This window comes from Entelurus aequoreus, linkage group LG02 (genome assembly GCF_033978785.1).
Source record: "Entelurus aequoreus isolate RoL-2023_Sb linkage group LG02, RoL_Eaeq_v1.1, whole genome shotgun sequence".
NCBI lineage: Eukaryota > Metazoa > Chordata > Actinopteri > Syngnathiformes > Syngnathidae > Entelurus > Entelurus aequoreus.
In genome coordinates this window covers 92714406-92736063 of record NC_084732.1, presented here as the reverse complement: position 1 = coordinate 92736063, position 21658 = coordinate 92714406, and the positions used below count along the sequence as shown (strand labels likewise).

The 21658-nt window shown below is 40.2% G+C and overlaps 1 protein-coding gene across 2 annotated transcripts in view; it reads right to left on the bottom strand.

Moving 5' to 3' along the window:
- The window catches only part of LOC133641401 (RNA-binding protein 26-like), a 40943-nt gene that overhangs the window by 8178 nt on the left and 11107 nt on the right, over positions 1 to 21658 (bottom strand). For both annotated transcript variants that reach the window (XR_009824273.1, XM_062035156.1), the window contains exons 4-19: positions 19749 to 19840; positions 19400 to 19659; positions 16053 to 16328; positions 15737 to 15976; positions 15132 to 15272; positions 14754 to 14894; positions 12461 to 12569; positions 12188 to 12347; positions 8914 to 9102; positions 5287 to 5388; positions 5141 to 5209; positions 4963 to 5061; positions 1722 to 1796; positions 1393 to 1560; positions 1175 to 1279; positions 885 to 1094 (exon numbers count right to left, since the gene is read on the bottom strand). Coding sequence is in view for 1 of the 2 variants with exons in the window: in XM_062035156.1 (XP_061891140.1) it covers positions 885 to 1094; positions 1175 to 1279; positions 1393 to 1560; positions 1722 to 1796; positions 4963 to 5061; positions 5141 to 5209; positions 5287 to 5388; positions 8914 to 9102; positions 12188 to 12347; positions 12461 to 12569; positions 14754 to 14894; positions 15132 to 15272; positions 15737 to 15976; positions 16053 to 16328; positions 19400 to 19659; positions 19749 to 19840 (2436 nt within the window). In the remaining variant the exon portion in view is untranslated. The remainder of the gene's footprint in view (positions 1 to 884; positions 1095 to 1174; positions 1280 to 1392; positions 1561 to 1721; positions 1797 to 4962; positions 5062 to 5140; positions 5210 to 5286; positions 5389 to 8913; positions 9103 to 12187; positions 12348 to 12460; positions 12570 to 14753; positions 14895 to 15131; positions 15273 to 15736; positions 15977 to 16052; positions 16329 to 19399; positions 19660 to 19748; positions 19841 to 21658) is intronic.

Sequence of the window (21658 nt, the reverse complement as noted above, 5' to 3'; positions counted from 1 at the left end):
TACCCAAATGGTCACTTTGTTGCTGCCAAAATTGTATTTCTAGTAATATTTTGACACATCTTATCTATATGCAATATTACATTTAATGACAATTTTACATCTTCGAATACATCCAAACACGTTGTACATATTTATTATGTGCAGGAAGAAATAACAATTACAATTGTGTGTGTATCTTCCAAACAAGAAAGAAGTTTTATCACATCAACATCGGACTAACTGGCACACCCCGCTTCGCAGCAGGTCCGCAAGCCACGCCCACCCTCCACAGCCACAGAAGAGGAATACTGTCCTTTCCCGGGCATGATAAAGTCTTAAATAATGTCAAACACGTAGCGTTACAATAACCAGGAAGATAAAGTGTTTGTCTCACACCTACTAATCAAGCATTCACATTTTGCCACAACACACATGGGGGAAAGTCCTAGTTGGAAATACAGCCAAATTAACTCCTTAACTGCCATTTTAACACACACCTCAAACCATGCGCACACATCCAATGCTTTCTCGCGGCCACGAGAAACTTTTTATAAAAAAAATAAATAAATAAATTTTTTTTTATTTTATTTTTTTTTATAAAAAGTTTCTCGTGGCCACGAGATACTTTCTCGTGCTCACGAGATACATGTCTAAAAAAATAATAATTCCCATGTCCCTTTAGGGGCTCCGTAATTATGGGATATTGTGTGTGAAATTTTGAGGACAAAAGTGAATTTATTCCATTTTGGAAAAAGGCTGTAACATAAAAAGTGGACTGAAATAACTTCTACTGCAAATGAATAATAGGCTCCAAATATCGGCCTTAAAAAAATCCAATTGGTGGATCTGTCACATGTGACCATCATACAGTTGTGTCCAAACAATGGCAGAATAAGCAGACTTACAGCAAAGTGTGGCAGCAGATCTACTCGCTCGAGCTCAGTGAAACCAGAGATCTGAAGAGCTCGCGGTCGATGGTCCACGACTGCGTGCAGTGAGACGCCTCGTCCCCGCCCTCTGCTCCCCCGTCCCCGGGCCCTTGGAGCGCCGCGGCCGCGAGCTGGCGCCCCTCGGCCCCGGCCCCGGCCCCGTGCCAGGAGTCCCCTTTTAGCCGCCTGTGTGGAAGCACCAAAAACATGAGTCGTCCAAAATGGCGCACGAGTGCCCCCTAGTGGTGAGAGTTGATGATGAATACCTCGATTTGCAGCTGGGTATACTTGAGCTTCAACAAAGCTGTGTCCTCCCCAGCTTGAGTCTTCTTGTGGAGGTCCAGCTCTGCATCAAGCAGTTCTTTCTGAGCCTGGGAAAATAAACATTCTCTTATCTTCCACTTTTGCTCTTCAAACATGAGAAGACGGGCGACAAAGTCATCTCTATGCTACAAATCCCACAAGCAGCGAGTAACAGGATTACTTGGGCCTTGCTCTTGGCTGCATGCAGAAGGTTGCGGCTGCTCGAGATGCCTTTTATCTCTTCTTGGAGCTTGGTGATGCTCTTGGTCAGGGTGCCCAAGGTTTGCATGATCTTGGCTTTATCCTCGGCTTTCATCGCTTTGTTCTTCTCCAGTTTGGAGATGAGGAGCTGCGGACAACAAGTGGCCACATTCAGGGGGCAACGCCCGACGGTACGGAGACAACATTGCGCAATCAAACTGAATGTTGAAAAACTATCAGTGCACTCCTGACGTGAAGCTAAAACAATATGCCTTTTAAGTTCTTTATCGTTGAATCACTACTTCTTACCTTCTGTGTTTCAATGTGCTTCTCCAGTATTTCCTGCTTCTTCTTCCTTACATCTTGCTGTAACCTTAGGGCTTCCTGTCAAATGAAATAAAGCAAATTATCAAATACCCTTGTTGCTGATACAAACCCAATATTTTTTTCCAGGGACTGAAAAAAATTAATCTGTGAATATTATAGTACTCAGTCACCAGAATTTACACTAAATAGAAAAAACTTTATGGTGAAATTCTGGCAACTGAGCTGCCAGTTTATCACCTAAAAATAATGTGGTACCTTTTTTCAATTTTCACAATAAAAACAACAATCGTTGATTTTACGGTAAAAACTAGTGTGGCTCAGTCGACAAAATTTTACCGGAAAAAAACAAACAGTAATATGCTGCGAAAAGGAACAAGCAGTTCTTTCTGAGCCTGGGAAAATAAACATTCTCTTAATCTTCCACTTTTTTCTTCAGACATGAGAAGATGGGAGACAATTTATTTATTTTACAATAAAATCTATTGTCATTTTTACATGTATAATTTGATGGCTATCTTGCTTTGAAATCATATGTCAAGCAGATATTTAAATATTTATTTTTATACTGACAAAAAAAATAGTTTGAAAAAGAATATTATAATTGGTGCAATAATTGATATTTACTGTAAATTCCAGATTATAAGGCGCTACTTTTTTCCTACGCTTTGAATTCTGCGGCTTATAAAACGGTGCGGCTAATTCATGGATATTTCCACGCTGACGGAGATATTGCAAATTTACACAATTAAAACAACAATCGTTGATTTTACGGTAAAAACTAGTGGCTCAGTCGACAGAATTTTACCGGAAAAAAAACAAACAATAATATGCTGCGAAAAGGAACAAGCAGTTCTTTCTGAGCCTGGGAAAATAAACATTCTTTTAATCTTCCACTTTTCTCTTCAAACATGAGAAGATGGGAGACAATTTATTTATTTTACAATAAAATCTATTGTCATTTTTACATGTATAATTTGATGGCTATCTTGCTTTGAAATCGTATGTCAAGCAGATATTTCAATATTTATTTTTATATTGACAAAAAAAATAATTATAATATAATTGGTGCAATAATTGATATTTACCGTAAATTCCAGAATATAAGGCGCTACTTTTTTCCTACGCTTTGAATTCTGCGGCTTATAAAACGGTGCGGCTAATTCATGGATATTTCTGCGCTGACGGACATATCGCAAATAGTTTTCATTAAAACACATGCAAAGACACTGAAATCGTGTGTTATTGTTTGTGCCGTGACACCCTCTTTTGGACGGGTTTGCTCAGTGCAGGTGCGGCTGAGTGAACGCTTCCTGCTGTTTAAAGCTTTGAGCCGTTAGTGCTGTTCTGTCTTCAGTTGTCCATAGCGTTTCTACTCATATGGATTCTTCATTTATCACTCAAAGCAACGTTTATAAGCTTTACAATATAACTAAAACAACTATTTCTTACTACACCGTCTCATGTGTGATGTCTGTAGGAGTGTTTTCATGCATATTTGTGCGTGCCATCGTAACGTGCTGACGATAGCGTCATTAGCCTTAGCTAATATGCTAACACGTTCACAAGTGTCTGTTAGAATTATTAACTTACAGCAGCATTCTTTTTGTATTGTTTCAATTTTGTAAATTCGCCAAAACGTCACCGTTGAGTTATTGAGTCAATTTAGCTGATTGGAGAGCTAGCTTCCGCAGCTAGTGGGTCCATGACCATGACTTTTACCTTGTTTGATCAGCCGTTTTACTGCAATGTTACAGACACCGTTTGGAAACACTTAAGGTATGTAAACAAACATTTACAAAATATTTCTGTGTGCTCAGAAAATACTTATACACACACTGAAATATTTTAACCAAGATTTTTTTTTTATATAAATATATAAATTGAACAGACACATTGTTAGAAAAGCCATTATTTTGCATGTTTTGTGTTTATGTTTCACTGATAGTGTTTAGTTACTTAGTATTTTAACTGTTTTAATGCTTTCATTGTTTTAAATATTGCTTTTGACTATAGCAATTTAAGATGTATTTAAATGAAAAGTGCCTAACAAATAAAGTACTGTAATTTCCGGACTATAAGCCGCTACTTTTCCCCCTCGTTCTGGTCCCTGCGGCTTATACAACGGTGCGGCTTATATACGGCCTGTTCTTCTCCGACACCGACGAAGAGGAGTTCGGTGGTTTTAGTACACAGGAGGAAGACGATGACACAATGATTAAAGACTGACTTTTCATATACCGGTAGGCTGGTTATTTTGATAACGTACAGGCGAGCACTTTGTATTACTTTGCACCGTTGTATTATTTGTACTCTGCATTAATATTGTTCGCCATGTCAAAGATGTGAAAGTTTGATTGAATGATTGAAAGATTTATTGTTAATAAATGGGACGCTTTGCGTTCCCAAACAGTCATCTCTGTCCCGACAATCCCCTCCGTGGTAGCAGGAACCTCTATATACTACGCTAATTACACATCAAAACCCTGCGGCTTATAGTCGGGTGCGGCTTATATATGGAGCAATCTGTATTTTCCCCTAAATTTAGCTGGTGCGGCTTATAGTCAGGTGCGGCTTATAGTCCGGAAATTACGGTATATTAAGATTATTAATTATTTCCAGCGGGCGTTGTGTCCTACTCTGTTCAGCTGTCCTTGAACGCACCGTAAAAACACCGCCATCTCGTATTACTTTTGAGTGTAGAACCATCACTCTGTCATAAGAGAGCACAGCTTGTAGGTTCAATGTACAAAATTGAATATCTTATTTACGCAGACATGTTCATATAAGTTTAAATTGAGGTTTGTACTACCTTAATGGGGAATGACCTTAATGTCACTTGTTTTCATGTTAGCATTTGCGCTAGCGAGCTGGCGCCAGTCAGTCCGTGAGTTTAACAAAGCGCAGTATCAATCAGGTTTTTTTCCATTATTCCAATTTAAAATGGTGATGCTAACCTTTGGGAGTTATCATTCATAACGTTTATAGTTACATTCTCACTTGCTTGATTACTAAAATGAATGATAGCTGCAGCCCTAAAAAAACCAAAACTACTTCTACCTACTAAAACTTCTGCAACTCTAAATGAAATGGATCCCAGTGGGAAAGGGTTCCATTTCAAGTGGACTTGCTTGCAGCAGAATAATCCCAGTAGTGCAGCTAATAGGCTGATACGGGTGGTTTTGAGTGAAACCTCCATTAATGTTATTGACATTTCTCCTCTCACCTGCTTCTTCTTTAGGGCATCCTCTGTGGTTTTCTGGACAGCTTTCACGGCAGCAAGATTGTATACGGTCTTGGAAAGGCCCGCAGAGGTAGAAAACACCTGAAACCGTGTAAAATGTAGACACAAGACCTTTACACAACGTGTAGGAGGAGAACATGGCTGCGTGAAGAAGACTTGCCTTCTCGACCGGAGAAGCAGGTTTGGTGGAGAAACCCAAACGCTCCTTCACTGATGCTTTGGCAGAATTCTGCAGCAGTATGAGAGTAGCAAGTTAATAGGTATAAACATCTACTGCAGACTTCCACAAGCAGTGGCCACACACACCTGGGCGGCTACGTTGGAGTCCTGGGACGGCTCAGAGTTTGCGGTGAGAAGAGGCCCGAGGCGATCTTTGACGGACTGTTTCAACGATGTTGCTGAGGGCTGCTGAATGTTGAAAAGATTTCATTCAGTATTAGCTGCAGAAAATACAACTTCTGAAGGCTGCCATGCCAGCACAAACTGTTCCAGTATTACTGCCATTAGGGGTGCCCCGACCCGATGTTGATATTGGTCAGATATCAGCAAAATAAATAAATAAATAAAACGGTATCAGATAGATTGCATGTAAATTGTGTGATATCATGTGCGAATCAAGCAGTCCTGCATAGTGTTTACGTGTGTATGATATCATGTGCGGTACAAGCAGTCCTGCAGCGTGTTTACTTGTGTGTGATATCATGTGCGATACATGCAGTCCTGCAACATGTTTACTTGTGTGATATCATGTGCCATACAAGCAGTCCTGCAGCGTGTTTACTTGTGTGTGATATCATGTGCGATACAAGCAGTCCTGCAGCATGTTGTGTGATATCATGTGCGATACAAGCAGTCCTGCAGCATGTTTACTTGTGTGTGATATCATGTGCGAATCAAGCAGTCCTGCAGCGTGTTTAATCGTGTGTGATACCATGTGTGATACAAGCAGTCCTGCATAGTGTTTACGTGTGTATGATATCATGTGCGGTACAAGCAGTCCTGCAGCGTGTTTACTTGTGTGTGATATCATGTGCGATACATGCAGTCCTGCAACATGTTTACTTGTGTGATATCATGTGCCATACAAGCAGTCCTGCAGCGTGTTTACTTGTGTGTGATATCATGTGCGATACAAGCAGTCCTGCAGCATGTTTACGTGTGTGTGATATCATGTGCGGTACAAGCAGTCCTGCAGCGTGTTCATTTGTGTGTGATATAATGTGCGATACATGCAGTCCTGCAACATGTTTACTTGTGTGATATCATGTGCGATACAAGCAGTCCTGCAGCGTGTTTACGTGTGTGTGATATCATGTGCGGTACAAGCAGTCCTGCAGCGTGTTTACTTGTGTGTGATATCATGTACGATACAAGCAGTCCTGCAGCGTGTTTACTTGTGTGTGATATCATGTGAGATACAAGCAGTCCTGCAGCATGTTTACTTGTGTGATATCATGTGCGATACAAGCAGTCCTGCAGCGTGTTTACTTGTGTGTGATATCATGTGCGATACAAGCAGTCCTGCAGCATGTTTACTTGTGTGATATCATGTGCGATACAAGCAGTCCTGCAGCGTGTTTACTTGTGTGTGATATCGTGTGCGATGCAAGTAGTCTTGCAGCGTGTTTACTTGTGTGATATCATATGCGATACAAGTAGTCTTGCAGCGTGTTTAATCGTGTGTGATATCATGTGCGATACAAGTAGTCCTGCAGCGTGTTTAATCGTGTGTGATATCATGTGCGATACAAGTAGTCCTGCAGCATGTTTAATCGTGTGTGATATCATGTGCAATACAAGTAGTCTTGCAGCGTGTTTAATCGTGTGTGATATCATGTGCGGTACAAGCAGTCCTGCAACGTGTTTGTGTGTGATACCATGTGCGATACAAACAGTCCTGCAGCGTGTTTACTTGTGTGTGATACCATGTGCGATACAAACAGTCCTGCAGCGTGTTTGTGTGTAATATCATGTGCGATACAAGCAGTCCTGCGGCATGTTTACTTGTGTGTGATATCATGTGCGATACAAGCAGTCCCACAGCGTGTTTACTTTTGTGTGATATCATGTGTGATACATGCAGTCCTGCAGCGTGTTTAGTGCAGTGAAGTGAATTATATTTATATAGCGCTTTTCTCTAGTGACTCAAAGCGCTTTACACAGTGAAACCCAATATCTAAGTTACATTTAAAGCAGTGTGGGTGGCACTGGGAGCAGGTGAGTAAAGTGTCTTGCCCAAGGACACAACGGCAGAGACTAGGACAGGGGTCGGCAACCCGCGGCTCTAGAGCCGCATGCGGCTCTTTAGCGCCGCCCTAGTGGCTCTCTGAAACTTTTTAAAAAATGTATGAAAAATGGAAAAAGATGAGGGGGAAAAAAAATATTGTTTTAATATGGTTTCTGTAGGATGACAAACATGACACAAACCTCCCTAATTGTTATAAATCACACTGTTTGTATTAAACATGCGAGTATTTGGCAAGCGTCGTTTTGTCCTACTAATTTTGGCGGTCCTTGAACTCACCTTAGTTGTTACATGTATAACTTTCTCCGACTTTCTAGGACGTGTTTTATGCCACTTCTTTTTCTGTCTCATTTTGTCCACCACACTTTTAACGTTGTGCGTGAATGCACAAAGGTGAGTTTTGTTGATGTTATTGACTTGTGTGGAGTGCTAATCAGACATATTTGGTCACTGCATGACTGCAAGCTAATCGATGCTAACATGCTATTTAGGCTAGCTATATGTACATATTGCATCATTATGCCTCATTTGTAGCTATATTTGAGCTCATTTAGTTTCCTTTAAGTCATCTCAATTCTATGTATATCTCATGACACACTATTTGTATGTAATATGGCTTTTAATTTGTTGCGGCTCCAGACAAATTTGTTTTTGTATTTTTGCTCCAATATGGCTCTTTCAACATTTTGGGTTGCCGACCCCTGGACTAGGATGGCGGAAGCGGGGATCGAACCTGGAACCCTCAAGTTGCTGGCACAGCCGCTCTACCAACCGAGCTATACCGCCTGTTTAATCGTTTGTGAGATCATTTTGATTTTACGTAAAAAAATTAATTAAAAAAACGACTACTGGTTAAAAAAAATTTACAGTAAAAAAAACAAAAAACGACTATAGATTTTACAAGAAAAAAACCTTTAAAAAAACCTTTAGATTTTACGGTAAAAAAAAAAAACGACTAGATTTTCTGGTAAAAAAAAAAAAGAACTGTAGATTTTATGGTAAAAAACTAAACAAAAAACGACTTCGGATTTTACGGTGAAAAAAAAAAGAACTGTAGATTTTATGGTAAAAAACTAAACAAAAAACGACTTCGGATTTTACGGTTAAAAAAAAATCAAAAAAAGACTATAAATTTTACAGTAAAAAAAAAAAGAATGTAGATTTTACAGTACAAAAAAACAACTATGTTTTACGGTAAGAAAAAGACCATAGATTTTACGGTAAAAAAAGGACCGCTTCTTGTCATGTGACCAACCCCCCCCCCCCCCCCCACACACACACACACACACACACACACACACACACACACACACACACACACACACACACACACACACACACACACACACACACACACACACACACACACACACACACACACACACAGTCAACTAAACAAGCTGACTGAAGAAGAACTTTTATTTTGTCGTCCTTTGCACTTTCTCACTCGCTAACGCCTCTAGATACATATACTATGATTTGTGCTGATATCGTATCGGATTAATATTGGTATCAGCCAATACTCAAGGCTCCATTATTGGTATCAGAAGTGAAAAAGTTGTATCGGGACAACCTTGCTGTACTAAAGGTGACATGAATTTGTGAAGAATGCAAAGGATAAGGAGCATTAGAAAGATTGGTTATGATTTCTACTTATTGTAGAGCGAGAGTATGAATGCAAGTCTTACTGTGACTGGCAGGGGCTGCACCTGCTGTGGGTAAGACTGGCCGTGGCCATCACCTCCGTTCTCACGAAACCAATGGACCCGAATAAAGCGGTTGTTGAGGACAGCCTCTGTGTTTTGGATGGCCCGCTTGGCCTCATCTGGGGATGCAAACTGGATCAGCGCACCTTCTGGGTCGTTTTGGTACGCCACCTAAAATCACACATTTTTTTCATTCAAAACATGGCAGTTAGCCAGGGGGAATTGTGCAGGTCACCATTCACCATTCATCAATCAATCAATCAATCAATGTTTACTTATATAGCCCTAAATCACAAGTGTCTCAAAGGGCTGCACAAGGCACAACGATCTAAGATCCTATATCAGGGCAAGGAAAATCTCAACCCAATGGGACAATGAGAAACCTTGGAGGGGACCGCAGATGTGGGGACGTCCCCACTGGGCGACCGGTGCAACGGACGTCGAGTGGATCTAGCATAATATTGTGAGAGTCCAGTCCATAGTGGATCTAACATAATAGTGTGAGAGTCCAGTCCATAGTGGATCTAACATAATAGTGTGAGAGTCCAGTCCATAGTGGATCTAACATAATAGTGTGAGAGTCCAGTCTATAGTGGATCTAACATAATAGTGTGAGAGTCCAGTCCATAGTGGATCTAGCATAATATTGTGAGAGTCCAGTCCATAGTGGATCTAACATAATAGTGTGAGAGTCCAGTCTATAGTGGATCTAACATAATAGTGTGAGAGTCCAGTCTATAGTGGATCTAACATAATAGTGTGAGAGTCCAGTCCATAGTGGATCTAACATAATATTGTGAGAGTCCAGTCCATAGTGGATCTAGCATAATATTGTGAGAGTCCAGTCCATAGTGGATCTAACATAATAGTGTGAGAGTCCAGTCCGTAGTGGATCTAACATAATATTGTGAGAGCCCAGTTCATAGTGGATCTAACATAATATTGTGAGAGTCCAGTCCATAGTGGATCTAATATAATAGTGTGAGAGTCCAGTCCATAGTGGATCTAACATAATATTGTGAGAGTCCAGTCCATAGTGGATTTAACATAATATTGTGAGAGTCCAGTCCATAGTGGATCTAACATAATATTGTGAGAGTCCAGTCCATAGTGAATCTAACATAATAGTGAGAGTCCAGTCCATAGTGGATCTAACATAATATTGTGAGAGCCCAGTTCATAGTGGATCTAACATAATATTGTGAGAGTCCAGTCCATAGTGGATATAATATAATAGTTTGAGAGTCCAGTCCATAGTGGATCTAACATAATAATGTGAGAGTCCAGTCCATAGTGGATCTAACATAATAGTGTGAGAGTCCAGTCTATAGTTGATCTAACATAATAGTGTGAGAGTCCAGTCCATAGTGGATCTAACATAATATTGTGAGAGTCCAGTCCATAGTGAATCTAACATAATAGTGAGAGTCCAGTCCATAGTGGATCTAACATAATAGTGAGAGTCCAGTCCATAGTGCATCTAACCTAATAGTGAGAGTCCAGTCCATAGTGGATCTAAAATAATAGTGAGAGTCCAGTCCATAGTGGGGCCAGCAGGAGACCATCTTGAGGGGAGACAGGTCAAATATGGACTTTTGTCCGGGCTAGAACCAATTATTAATGTGTACATTGTTTCTTAGGGGGAACTATGCTTCACTATACAAACTTTTATTCATGAACCATGTTTAAGAACCAATTAAGTTTGTAAATGGAGGTTCCCCAGTATTGTCTCGTTAAGGTTTTATCGTTACGGTACCCTTAGCGGTATTCCTTATCTACACCGGTATTTATTGGTACCGAATGTCATTTGTGGCAATAAAGATGGGAAAAAAAATGCATTTTAATTAGCGTTTATTTTAGCACAAATTAACCCATACCACCTCCAGTGTGATGTACAGTAACATCTCAGAACAGGGAAGTCTTAAAGAAGTCAACTATGTGTGCAGTTAGGTCATCTTCTGTGTGCAGTGCAGTTCTTCTTGTAAAGACCACACACATCCATCACTGTGTTTACATTCATTACACTCAGCTGGAAATAATATTTATAAATGGCATGCATGTGCAGAGAACATACATTCACATGATATATCATATAAATCAATACAATCAATTAGCATGTTAAGTGGGTGTGCATTTTGTAACAATAGGAAATGTTATTTGTGTTTATGTTGCAGATGGACGTAATTGAGTGAAGGACCAGAAGCCAAATTGAGTGTTGTGCTACTGATTAATGTGTGTGTAGTGTGTATTATATAAATAAAATGTGTGTAGTGTGTATTATATAAATAAAATGTGTGTGTAGTGTGTATTATATAAATAAAATGTGTGTGGAGTGTGTATTATATAAATAAAATGTGTGTGTAGTGTGTATTATATAAATAAAATGTGTATGTGTGTGGAGTGTGTATTATATAAATAAAATATGTATTTGTGTGTAGTGTGTATTATATAAATAAAATAAGTATGTGTGTGTAGTGTGTATTATATAAATAAAATATGCATGTGTGTGTAGTGTGTATTATATATATTGGCCTGTGGATTAATTAATTCGTCGTGAGTGAAGTGTGTTCCTGTGTTCAAACTGACACAGCGTACGTGACTTTGAGGAGGAAATATTGTTGCAATACAAACTTTTGTGTGGTGTTGCTTCCTTATTTGTCATTATTCTAAAGCTGATTTTAATGTGTACCAGTGGCAGCTGAACTGAATGAGGCAGCGTGTCATAATTACGTCAGTCAGCTGGAACAATAAATACTGATAATATCATTACTCTGGAATCTTCACGGTCTTCATGGACCGACCTAATTAGGAACCAGTACCAAAAAAAATACAGGTACAAATCCATAATTGTCCCACAAATTCTTGGCGATAAACAATATTATTGTCAGTATTATTTTGAGCCCAAATTAAGTAGTAGTAATGTAATCAAAATATAACAATATTCTTTTCAAAAGCAAGTAACTTTGATTCCTGTTTTTTAAACTATTACAGTTGGAAGGTCAAGAACTTTTAAAATCCTAAATTAGTAAACAAAAATAAAATGGACTCTCTCAATTAGCAAAAAAATGCACTTCACAAATATTCAACATCTTGAAGTGCAGTTTTTTCCTCAGATGGAAAAACTGGGTCAGGTGGTTTTGATCTATTACTTTTAAACGTCCGTGTTGATGTGCTCATCGCCGACCAGTAAGTAGACCGATAAACCGCAGCATAAAATAAAGAAATGTAGGATGTTTACCGTTAAAAGCTGACCCACCTGAAGGTTGACGATGGTTCCAAACTTGCTGAAATGATCATTGAGCTTGCTGATGTTGTTGAGCTCGGGAGGAATTTGCCGAACCAGCAGCTTTGTGTTGGGGGAGTTGAACGGGCCTCTCCTGTAGTAGCCCAGGTGGTTGGGCTTGTTATAGTTAGGCCTGGCAAAAAGAAAAGACTTCATTGAGGATACTTTTGACAGAAAAATAAAATCCATAGTTGTGCTGAATCGAAGATATGCTTCATTATAATTTACTGGTCACTTTGTGCGTACTTGTCAAACCAAGGTTTCTGGTGCACAGTGCCTCCATCATGTGGACCAACTGGTCTCTTTCTTAGGCCAGAGTCCATCACTATCCTCATACTGTTGTTTGGGACCTTGTCTGGAGAAGAACACAGACTGGCAGGTCAATTCTGGACAAGGACACATTCAGACAGCTCAATATTTTTTTGGAAAACCAGACAACTAGGGGTGTAACGATTCATTTTAACAAGGATTCGATTCGATATTTGTGGTTGCCAACACAATTCAGGGCCGATATATACAGGTATATAAATATTTTTAGAACGATACGATCCGAAACGTTTCAGTGAGTGGAAATCGATTCATTAACTTGTGTGGGAAATAAACTGCAGGTGAAGTTTCCCATATTCCTGTTATGTCTTGTAAGGGAATTATGTATAAATTAATTATGGATACAAACAAGTAAATAACAATTAATGGCCAATGCATTCACATCTTATTTGAATAAAGTGCAACCAACACTTTAGGTCAAAGTAAGAAAAGGAAACATTTTCTGCTCACATTATAAACATTCAGGTTATTTTCAATAAAAGTACAAAAAACAACATTTTAGCAGTAGATTTGCCTGCTACTTTTACAGCCAGCTCAGTGGCCTTGTGGTTAGAGTGTCCGCTCTGAGATTGGTAGGTCGTGAGTTCAAACCCTGAGTCATACCAAAGACTACAAAAAAATCGGACCCATTACCTCCCTGCTTGGCACTCAGCATTGAAATAGGGGGTCAAAGCGCCAAATGATTCCTGAGCACGGCGCACGCTGCTGCTCACTGCTCCCCTCACCTCCCAAGGGGTGAACATGGGGATGGGTCAAATGCAGAGGACAAATTTCACCACACCCAGTGTGTGTGTGACTTTAACTTGACATATTTTGTGTTTGTTTTTTGGCTAATGTAAAAAAAAATAAGTGCAACCAGATCTCTTCAGGTTAAATGAACAGTGGTTTGACCTGCCACTACTCGTGTCCAAGGTGTGGGGCGTTGAAAGCACTCTTTTGAAAGATAAAAGCAAAAGGAACTGGTAGTCTCACTCCGTCTATTCAACTCACATCCCTGCGCCAACACTCAGACCCGCCTAATAAACAAACTCCCATTTTAATTTTTATCAAAAGAGAAAGTGAAACCATCTCCTGTTTCGTGCTGCTTCTTCATGAACACTGCTTTGCCCGGGCGACCAGGGTGTGTACCATGGCGTCATAGGTGGTGTGGCGCAGATGGCAGTGTGGCTGTGCCAGCTACTTGAGGGTTCCAGGTTCGAACCCAGCTTACGCCATCATAGTCACGGCTGTGGTGTCGTTGGGCAAGACACTTCACCCCTGCTCCATAGGTCGTGGTTAGCTGCCTTGCATGGCATCTTCCGCCATCAGTGAGTGAAAGTGTGTGTGTGAATGGCTGAAAGTGACGTACAATGTAAAGCGCTTTGGTATAGTAAAGCACTAAATAAATTCAGATTATTCACCATAAGAGACTTGTCGTGTTACCATTGTATTTTACATATCCAATGTACGACCCTTTAAGAACATCTGTCTGTCATGTTTTCCACACAATGGATCACAATGGTTTATCATTCATTTTTTCATTTGCCTGCTTTTCTTCAGGTACCCACCATACTTGGTTTGATGACTGATGGCGCCTAGTGATGACGTCACAGACAGGCGACAGATTCTCGTAGAGTTGTAAGTGAAGTGAATTACATTTATATAGCGCTTTTTCTCAAGTGACTCAAAGCGCTTTACATTGTGAAACCCAATATCTAAGTTACATTTAAACCAGTGTGGGTGGCACTGGGAGCATGTGGGTAAAGTGTCTTGCCCAAGGACACAACGACAGTGACTAGGATGGCGGAAGCGGGGATCGAATCTGCAACCCTCAAGTTGCTGGTACGGCCGCTCTACCAACCGAGCTATACCGCCCCTGTACGTTTTTATTAATTTAAAACGTGCTAAAAACAACGTCTGTCGTCCTTAAAGCCAATGTTTTCTTTCCTAGTATCGATAAAATCAACTAATTACCTTTTAAATCAATGTTAGATCGGTATATATTTTCTGGAAGGCCAACTAGCAGAGCAGAGATTGATTTACTCGTATTTAAGGAATATAAATCGCTATATCGATCAATCGTTACACCCCTACAGACAACCGAGTTTGGAAATGAACATGCTCAAAAAAAGCATTGCTACTGCATTTTTTTAATGCGTTTAAAATATTAAAAACATCATTAGACGATATATCACTGATGACATCTTCATAAAGGGACTGATACTTGGCCTACCTCTCTGTGGCTGGTCCACATCCCCCATTGTGAGACCAATCAGGTTGGGCCTCTGGGCATTGACACGATGGCGGTACATTGGCCTGGAGCTGATGGTGATGCTGGGAGCCTCAGGATTATACACGTCAGTCTCATAGGTGTCTGGTTAAGAGGAAGACATCTTCACTGCTCAATGTTCGCAATATTCACTACAATATAAAACTAGTAATCACAAGGTGTCTACATGCCAAATGTTCATTTGTCATTTGATCTACTTTGTTTGAAAAAGTTACTTTCCAAAAGTGAAACTGACATAACGTGTTTTGACAACCACACATTTCCAGCAATGCCCGGGAGGGGAAGTTCAGTACTCCAGGTAACAATGACTGTGACACTAACCTGAGGGGAAACGTGGTGCTGACATTGGAGGCACCGAAGAGCGCATTCCAGAAGTGACAATGGTGGGAACAGCACTCGTAACGGAATTGGGGGGTGCATCCATTCCTGATGGTTGAAGTGGTGGAAGAGGAGGAGGTGGTCCTGACAAATACAGGGAAAAGTTTGTATTGACCTGAAACATGACCATGTCCCTTTATACTGAAAAGGCTGCAGCTAAATTGCTAATCATCTAAAAAATAAATACAACTTGATTAAAAGATTTAAGTGCGCGTATAAGTACTTTTTGAGCATATTCAACAATACCGCGATAATATTGATAACCGTGACTATATTTTATTTTTGATTTTGTTTTAACTTGGATATTTCTAAGTTTACATACAGTATATAGGAAAATACAAGTTTATTGCATTCGAAAGGGTATACTTGCATTATTATTATTTTATATCATTACATCAGTGGTATATTAATATTGTTAACAATAATATATTTTATTGGCAATAATCTATACATAGCATTAAGAAAAATGTGTTATGGGCCCAGGCCTAACAGTAGCTCAGTTCCACTCAACACATTCTCTAATTACAAAAACAAGTCGGAATTCCTACCGGCGACCGGCGGCAGGCTTGGTGGGAGGGCGCCTGGTGGGGGTACAGGAGGCCCCAAATTCACAGGTGGCGGGTTCATGAGAGGTGGAGGTGGAAGACCTGGGGGCGGTTGGGGGTCCACACCAGGCATAGGTGGAGGTTGGAAGGGCAGCATATTGGGCAGACTGACATCCTCCACTACGACTGGGTCACTTCCATGGTCAAAGGGGCACATGTCTCCTCTCATGCAGAAGCCCTTTTCTGGAGGACATAACATGTTTGCACATGTTTAGTGTCTGTAAAGTCCACAACATTCACTTTCATTTGCATTTCTCACCGTCATAATCCCGGCAGCGTTTTCGCTGCTGAGGAGGGGGCCCCCTGAAGGGACCGTGATCCACCGGCCGATCCGGGTGGAACGCTGACCAGCTCTCGGTTGTGTTGTTGTTGTGATGATGAGTGGGAGCTATGACCGTGATGGTGCTGCTCAGAGTCGGCACTGGGAAATGCGAGGTGGTTGCCGCGGAAACCAGAACGGTCGGCGTGTAGCCATCGACGCCTTCCAACCTGTCCGCTCGGTCTTGATCGTACTTGGACTTCCCAGAATCTCGTTCTGGAAATTTGACAAGAGCGAGACAAGATTATACTGTCCAGTTTTTAAGGTTCAAAAACACGCCATTCCTGATTCAATCTGCTTCTTATATGGAAGTATTATTATAGCAAAATCATTTGCAAATGTGTACCCTCAATCTGGCCAGAAGTTTGGACACACCTTCTTCTCCTCATTCAATGCGTTTTCTTTATTTTCATGACTATTTACATTGTAGATTGTCACATCAGGGTTGATAAGTGGAATTTCTTGCTTTATCAATGGGGTTGGGACCATCAGTTGTGTTGTGAGAAGGTGTGTCCAAACTTTTGGCCCGTACTGTATATCAATCCGAGTGTGTGCAGTGTTTCCCATAAACTGCCAAGATACCTGTGGCGATGGAGGCGTGGCTATGGGCGTGGTCACCCTGACATAATCGAGTAATTTGCATAATTTACTACAATATGATTTTCTCTAAAAAGGCTCAAAAAATGTATACTTATTAATAATAACCGTTTTGTTTTAAACGTCCATCCATCCATCCATCCATCCATCCATCCATTTTACAATATAATTACAACACTTTATGTACATATTTATATACAGATTTGAACAATAAGTTATTCACTGAAATATATTTATTAATTGTGGTTCTTACAAAAAATACATCTTATAAAATATAAAAGCTAAAATGTCTCTTAAAGCTCTGCCCCTTTAATTAGTGCATACTAAATAATTTAACTTTAGCCTACTACTACAACCATATTATTTACCAGCAACATAAAGTGAAACAGAGGCAGAGGTGTCCTGCCACAGTCAGTAACAAATAAACAGAAAACAGTAGTGGTCAAATACAAATAAGGCGACAAGAGAAGTATCCTACACTTCTCTTTTGTAAAGTAAATCTGAACAGCCTATATGGGCATCTACATCAACTATATGATTTGCCTGAGAAGCTGGACAGGACAAAAAATAAAAAAATAAAAAAACATTTTTTTATTTGTGGCGGACGTAATTCTTTCGTGGCGGGCCGCCACAAATAAATGAATGTGTGGGAAACACTGGTGTGTATTCAGATCTGCGTATGTGCGTTTTAGATCCGCATATGTGTGTTTTAAGTTGTCTGTCTGTCTGTCCCTAATCAGAAAGAACCCTCGATAGGCTGTCTACTTACACCTGCCTTTTGCGAGACTTTGGCCATGTACAATTTAGCGAGCGCATCCAGATTTGTGAGCGTGTAATAAGTGTGCATGCGCATTCAGAAGTGCGTGCGTGTATCTGAGGTGTGCCTACATTCAACCAACCACGGAAGACACCACGCAAGTTAAGCCAATCAGAAACAACGTACAAATGAGGCGCCAAGACCCGCCTTATGTTGTTTCTGATTGGTTTTAATTGTGTGAATGCTCCAAAGCCTTCACACATATATGGTTTTCTACACCAAAATTCCTCTATTTATTCTTCTTCTTCTTCTCCAAATGTTGGCGTGCGCTACCTTCCACATTTTTCAACCGATTCAAACCATTACACCTTCAACACAAACAACCATTTTCCACGTTCAACAAATTTCCAGGAATTCCTGCGTTCTTTCTAACCTTATTTCCAACCTTTTTCAGTGCAATGACTCCTTTCACATTTTTCAACCCATTTAAAACATTCCTCTTAGTCACGACAAAAAAACAAGTTGGTTTAAGAACTTGAAAACAATTCCAACACCAACCAATTCAGCTCATTAGTAAGTAAGTAAGTACATTTTATTTATAAAGCGCTTTTCACAGAAAAAAATCACAAAGCGCTGTACAAAACATAGGTAAAGTAAAACAACAATTCAATTCAAAACAACAGGGGAAACATCATAAAAAGGATACAGAGGTGATTTAAATGATAGTTAAAAGGTGCATTAACTAAAAAGAGAAGTTTTCAAATGTTTCTTAAAAGTGTCAACACAGTCAAGATGACGGAGGGACTGCTGCAAATTATTCCAGAGTCTGGGAGCTATAGCCTGGAATGCCAGGTCTCCACGGGTTTTCGGGATCTTAAGAAGACCGGAGGCTGCTTCCTAAAGAGTAGGGGCATAACAAGTCCATGATGTACGGAGGGGCCCCACCATGCAACGCACGGAATGTCAGGACTAAAATTTTAAACTTAATGCGGAATTTAACTTGAAGCCAATGAAGACTGGATGAAACGGGGGTGATACAGACTGTTCTGGGAGCACCGGTCAAATGTCTGGCAGACGCATTTTGTACAGTCTGAAGTCTCTTTAGCGTCGACTTGTTGAAAAGGGTGAAGAGAGAATTGCAATAGTCAATGCGAGACGAAATGAACGCGTGAATGATCATTTCTAGATTCAATTTTGGACAACAAATTTCTCACTTTAGAAATATTTCTGAGATGATAAAAAACAGTTTTTGGTCAGTTGACGACAGAGACCCTCCAAAGACATGGACTGATCAAACACAACCCCAAGGTTTCTGAGGCTGCTTTTAACAGATGCACCCAGAGCACCAAGGGAGTTCTTGATCAGGGGGGTCTTTTTATCGGGGGCAATTATCATTCATTCTCCTAATCATTTTTTTAAAAAATTCCACTATTCCCAAATTTCCAGGAAGTTCCCAGTGAAAGGAATGGGACATTTTTCTAAGTTGCACACTTCCCACATTTTTCAGCCTTTTCAAACCATTCCAACATTACCACTTTCCACTCCTCCTGGACATTCAAACTAACACTTTCCCAAGTTCCAAACCAAATTCCGTATTTCCGGGATATTAAAAACTCTTCAACATTCAAACCATTCCAACATTCAAACTATTCTTACATTCATACTACATTCTGTCAGCATTTCAGTTCAACTTCAGCACTGGAGCATTCACACACAATTCCTTCAGGAGTTGCCTCCTCTAGTTGCGTAGTGTCTCCCGTGGTTGGCTAAACGTAGTTACAGTGGATTGGTGGCTTCTGATTAACGAGAGAGACATCGTAAAACCCGTACACAGATCTGAATACACACACTCTGATTGCTATACAGACACACAAATTAGTACATTTACAAATGTGTAAATATATTTGCTACAGTAACACTCCCATACTCTTACCTCTACTTCGAGAGCGGGTTCTGCTGTGAGTGGGACTCATGCTTCTGTCTCGGTCACGGTCCCTATCCCTCTCTCTATCCCGGTCACGCTCCCGGTCTCGAGTACGATCCTTGCTCCAGCTCCGGCTTCGGCTACGACTGTAACTACGACTGCGGCCCCTTCTCCGATTGTAGCGATCCCGGTAGGAATCCCTCCTCGGTGGGATGCGGTCATATTCCCTCTTTCTGGTACGGTCGTCCCTCTTACGGTCGTCTGCTCTCCTGAGAATTAGAATTTAAAAAAATATACAACAGGCAGCTCGAGGTGATTCAAATATTGACATGGCACATTGGAGATAAAGTGTACACACCTGCCATCTCTGCTGTAGCGGGAACTTGATAGTGGAGGGCTGTTATTCACACGTCGAGGAAACTTTTTGTCACGTTCCTCTTCTCGGGTTGTCTGAACAGAGAATACAGTATGCAAGTCACCTCTCAGAAGTCCACAAGTTTGCATCCACAGATAACAGACACACACGCTCTAACTGCCATCAGATGTCTCGACTTAAAACTGCATACAAGTCTCAAATGGTGTAAATTGGTCAAGTAAAATTGGACTTATGATCAACCATTTACACCAGGAATGGCAAACGATCGGCTCAAACTGCCCCGCGGTCCGCGAAATGAGTTTGCCAATTATAAAAATGAGTGGCAATTTGTTACCTTCTTGAGACCTGAGAAAAATGCCTACCTCTTTAGGACCAGCCTTTCTAGATATATAAAGAAGTGTATTTACAACATTAATAATATATACATACTATGCAAATATAAAAAAGCTTGTTGTGAAAAATGAGTTGGAATTTCACAAGAAAAAGGTCACAATTTCACAAGAAAAACTTAGAATGTTGGCAGTATTATACTAAAAGTCGTCATTTTACTCAACGCAAATCAACATTTTACAAGAAAAACTGAACATTTGTGCAATGTCATGATAAAAGTTGGAATTTTACTCGATAACAGTCACAATTTTACAAAAAAAACTTAACATGTTTGGCAATTTTATGTAAAGAGTCGTAACTTTACTCGACAAAAGTCGCGGTTTTATAAGAAAACTTAAACATTTCAGCACTATTATAATAACCATTGGAATTTTGCTTGGCAAAATTATGACAAAAGCCACACTTTTACTCCAAAAAATTTCACTATTTTACAAGAACAACAAAAAAAATTGATTTTTGTGATAAAAGTCCAAATTTTATATGACAAATGTCACCATTTTTTATTAAAAGGTAATCATTTTACATAAAAAAGTAATAATTTTACGAGAAAATATTGCAATATTACAGAAGCACAAAGAATATGAGGAATTAACTTCATTAACTTGCTTAGAGGCCCTGCGATGAGGTGGCGACTTGTCCAGGGTGTACCCCGCCTTCCGCCCGATTGTAGCTGAGATAGGCTCCAGCGCCCCCGAAGGGAATAAGCGGTATAAAATGGATGGATGGATGGAGTGGCAATTTTTCATGAAAGAACCTGCTGTTCTAAATAAATCCACAGGATGTCGCAATAGCAATTCTGTTAGGCAAGCAAACGGTTGGTAGCAGGGCCATGCGAGTATGCCAAGCAAGAGGTACAGACTAAAGCGGGGCTGCGGCTCCTCCTCCTCGACATAAATGAAACATAAAACCTGCCCTTTTACGTCCTCTGCTTCGACCATGTGCTTTCGCACCCTCATTGCCCCAACATGTCTCGCTCAAAAAAGACAAAAGTGGACGCAGAGTAAGTCAACACTCCTGAATAGAGTCCGTGTACATCACGGCCATCCGTTTGTCGTTTGGAAGCAGAAAAAAAATTCTACACAAAAATCTAATTTAACCGTTTTTTTAGTTTGATGATATAAAAAAAAAAAAGATTGTTACCCAAATTTATTAATGTGTTTGAAAATCGAAACAGGGCATTTAAACAACGAGTGGAAAACTGTTTTCTCCATTCCTGTCTCTTTTCAGGATCCTCGTCTGTGAGCAACGTTCCGTCTAAGGTGCGCGACTGCGCAATTGCGCACTGCTCACGCGTCTTCTGCGCACAGCAAATTAATGCCGCGCAGAAAATCAAAAATCCCATCTGAACTTTAAACAAAATAAACACATTACAATGTATTCTGTATAATTTTGCAATGCAACTCTGTGAGTGACAAGTGACAACAAGAGTGGCCCCAATGACTAAAACAATCTTTGTCAACACAGTTCAATTATCGTCTGTTGAGACACTTTACGGACAGGAA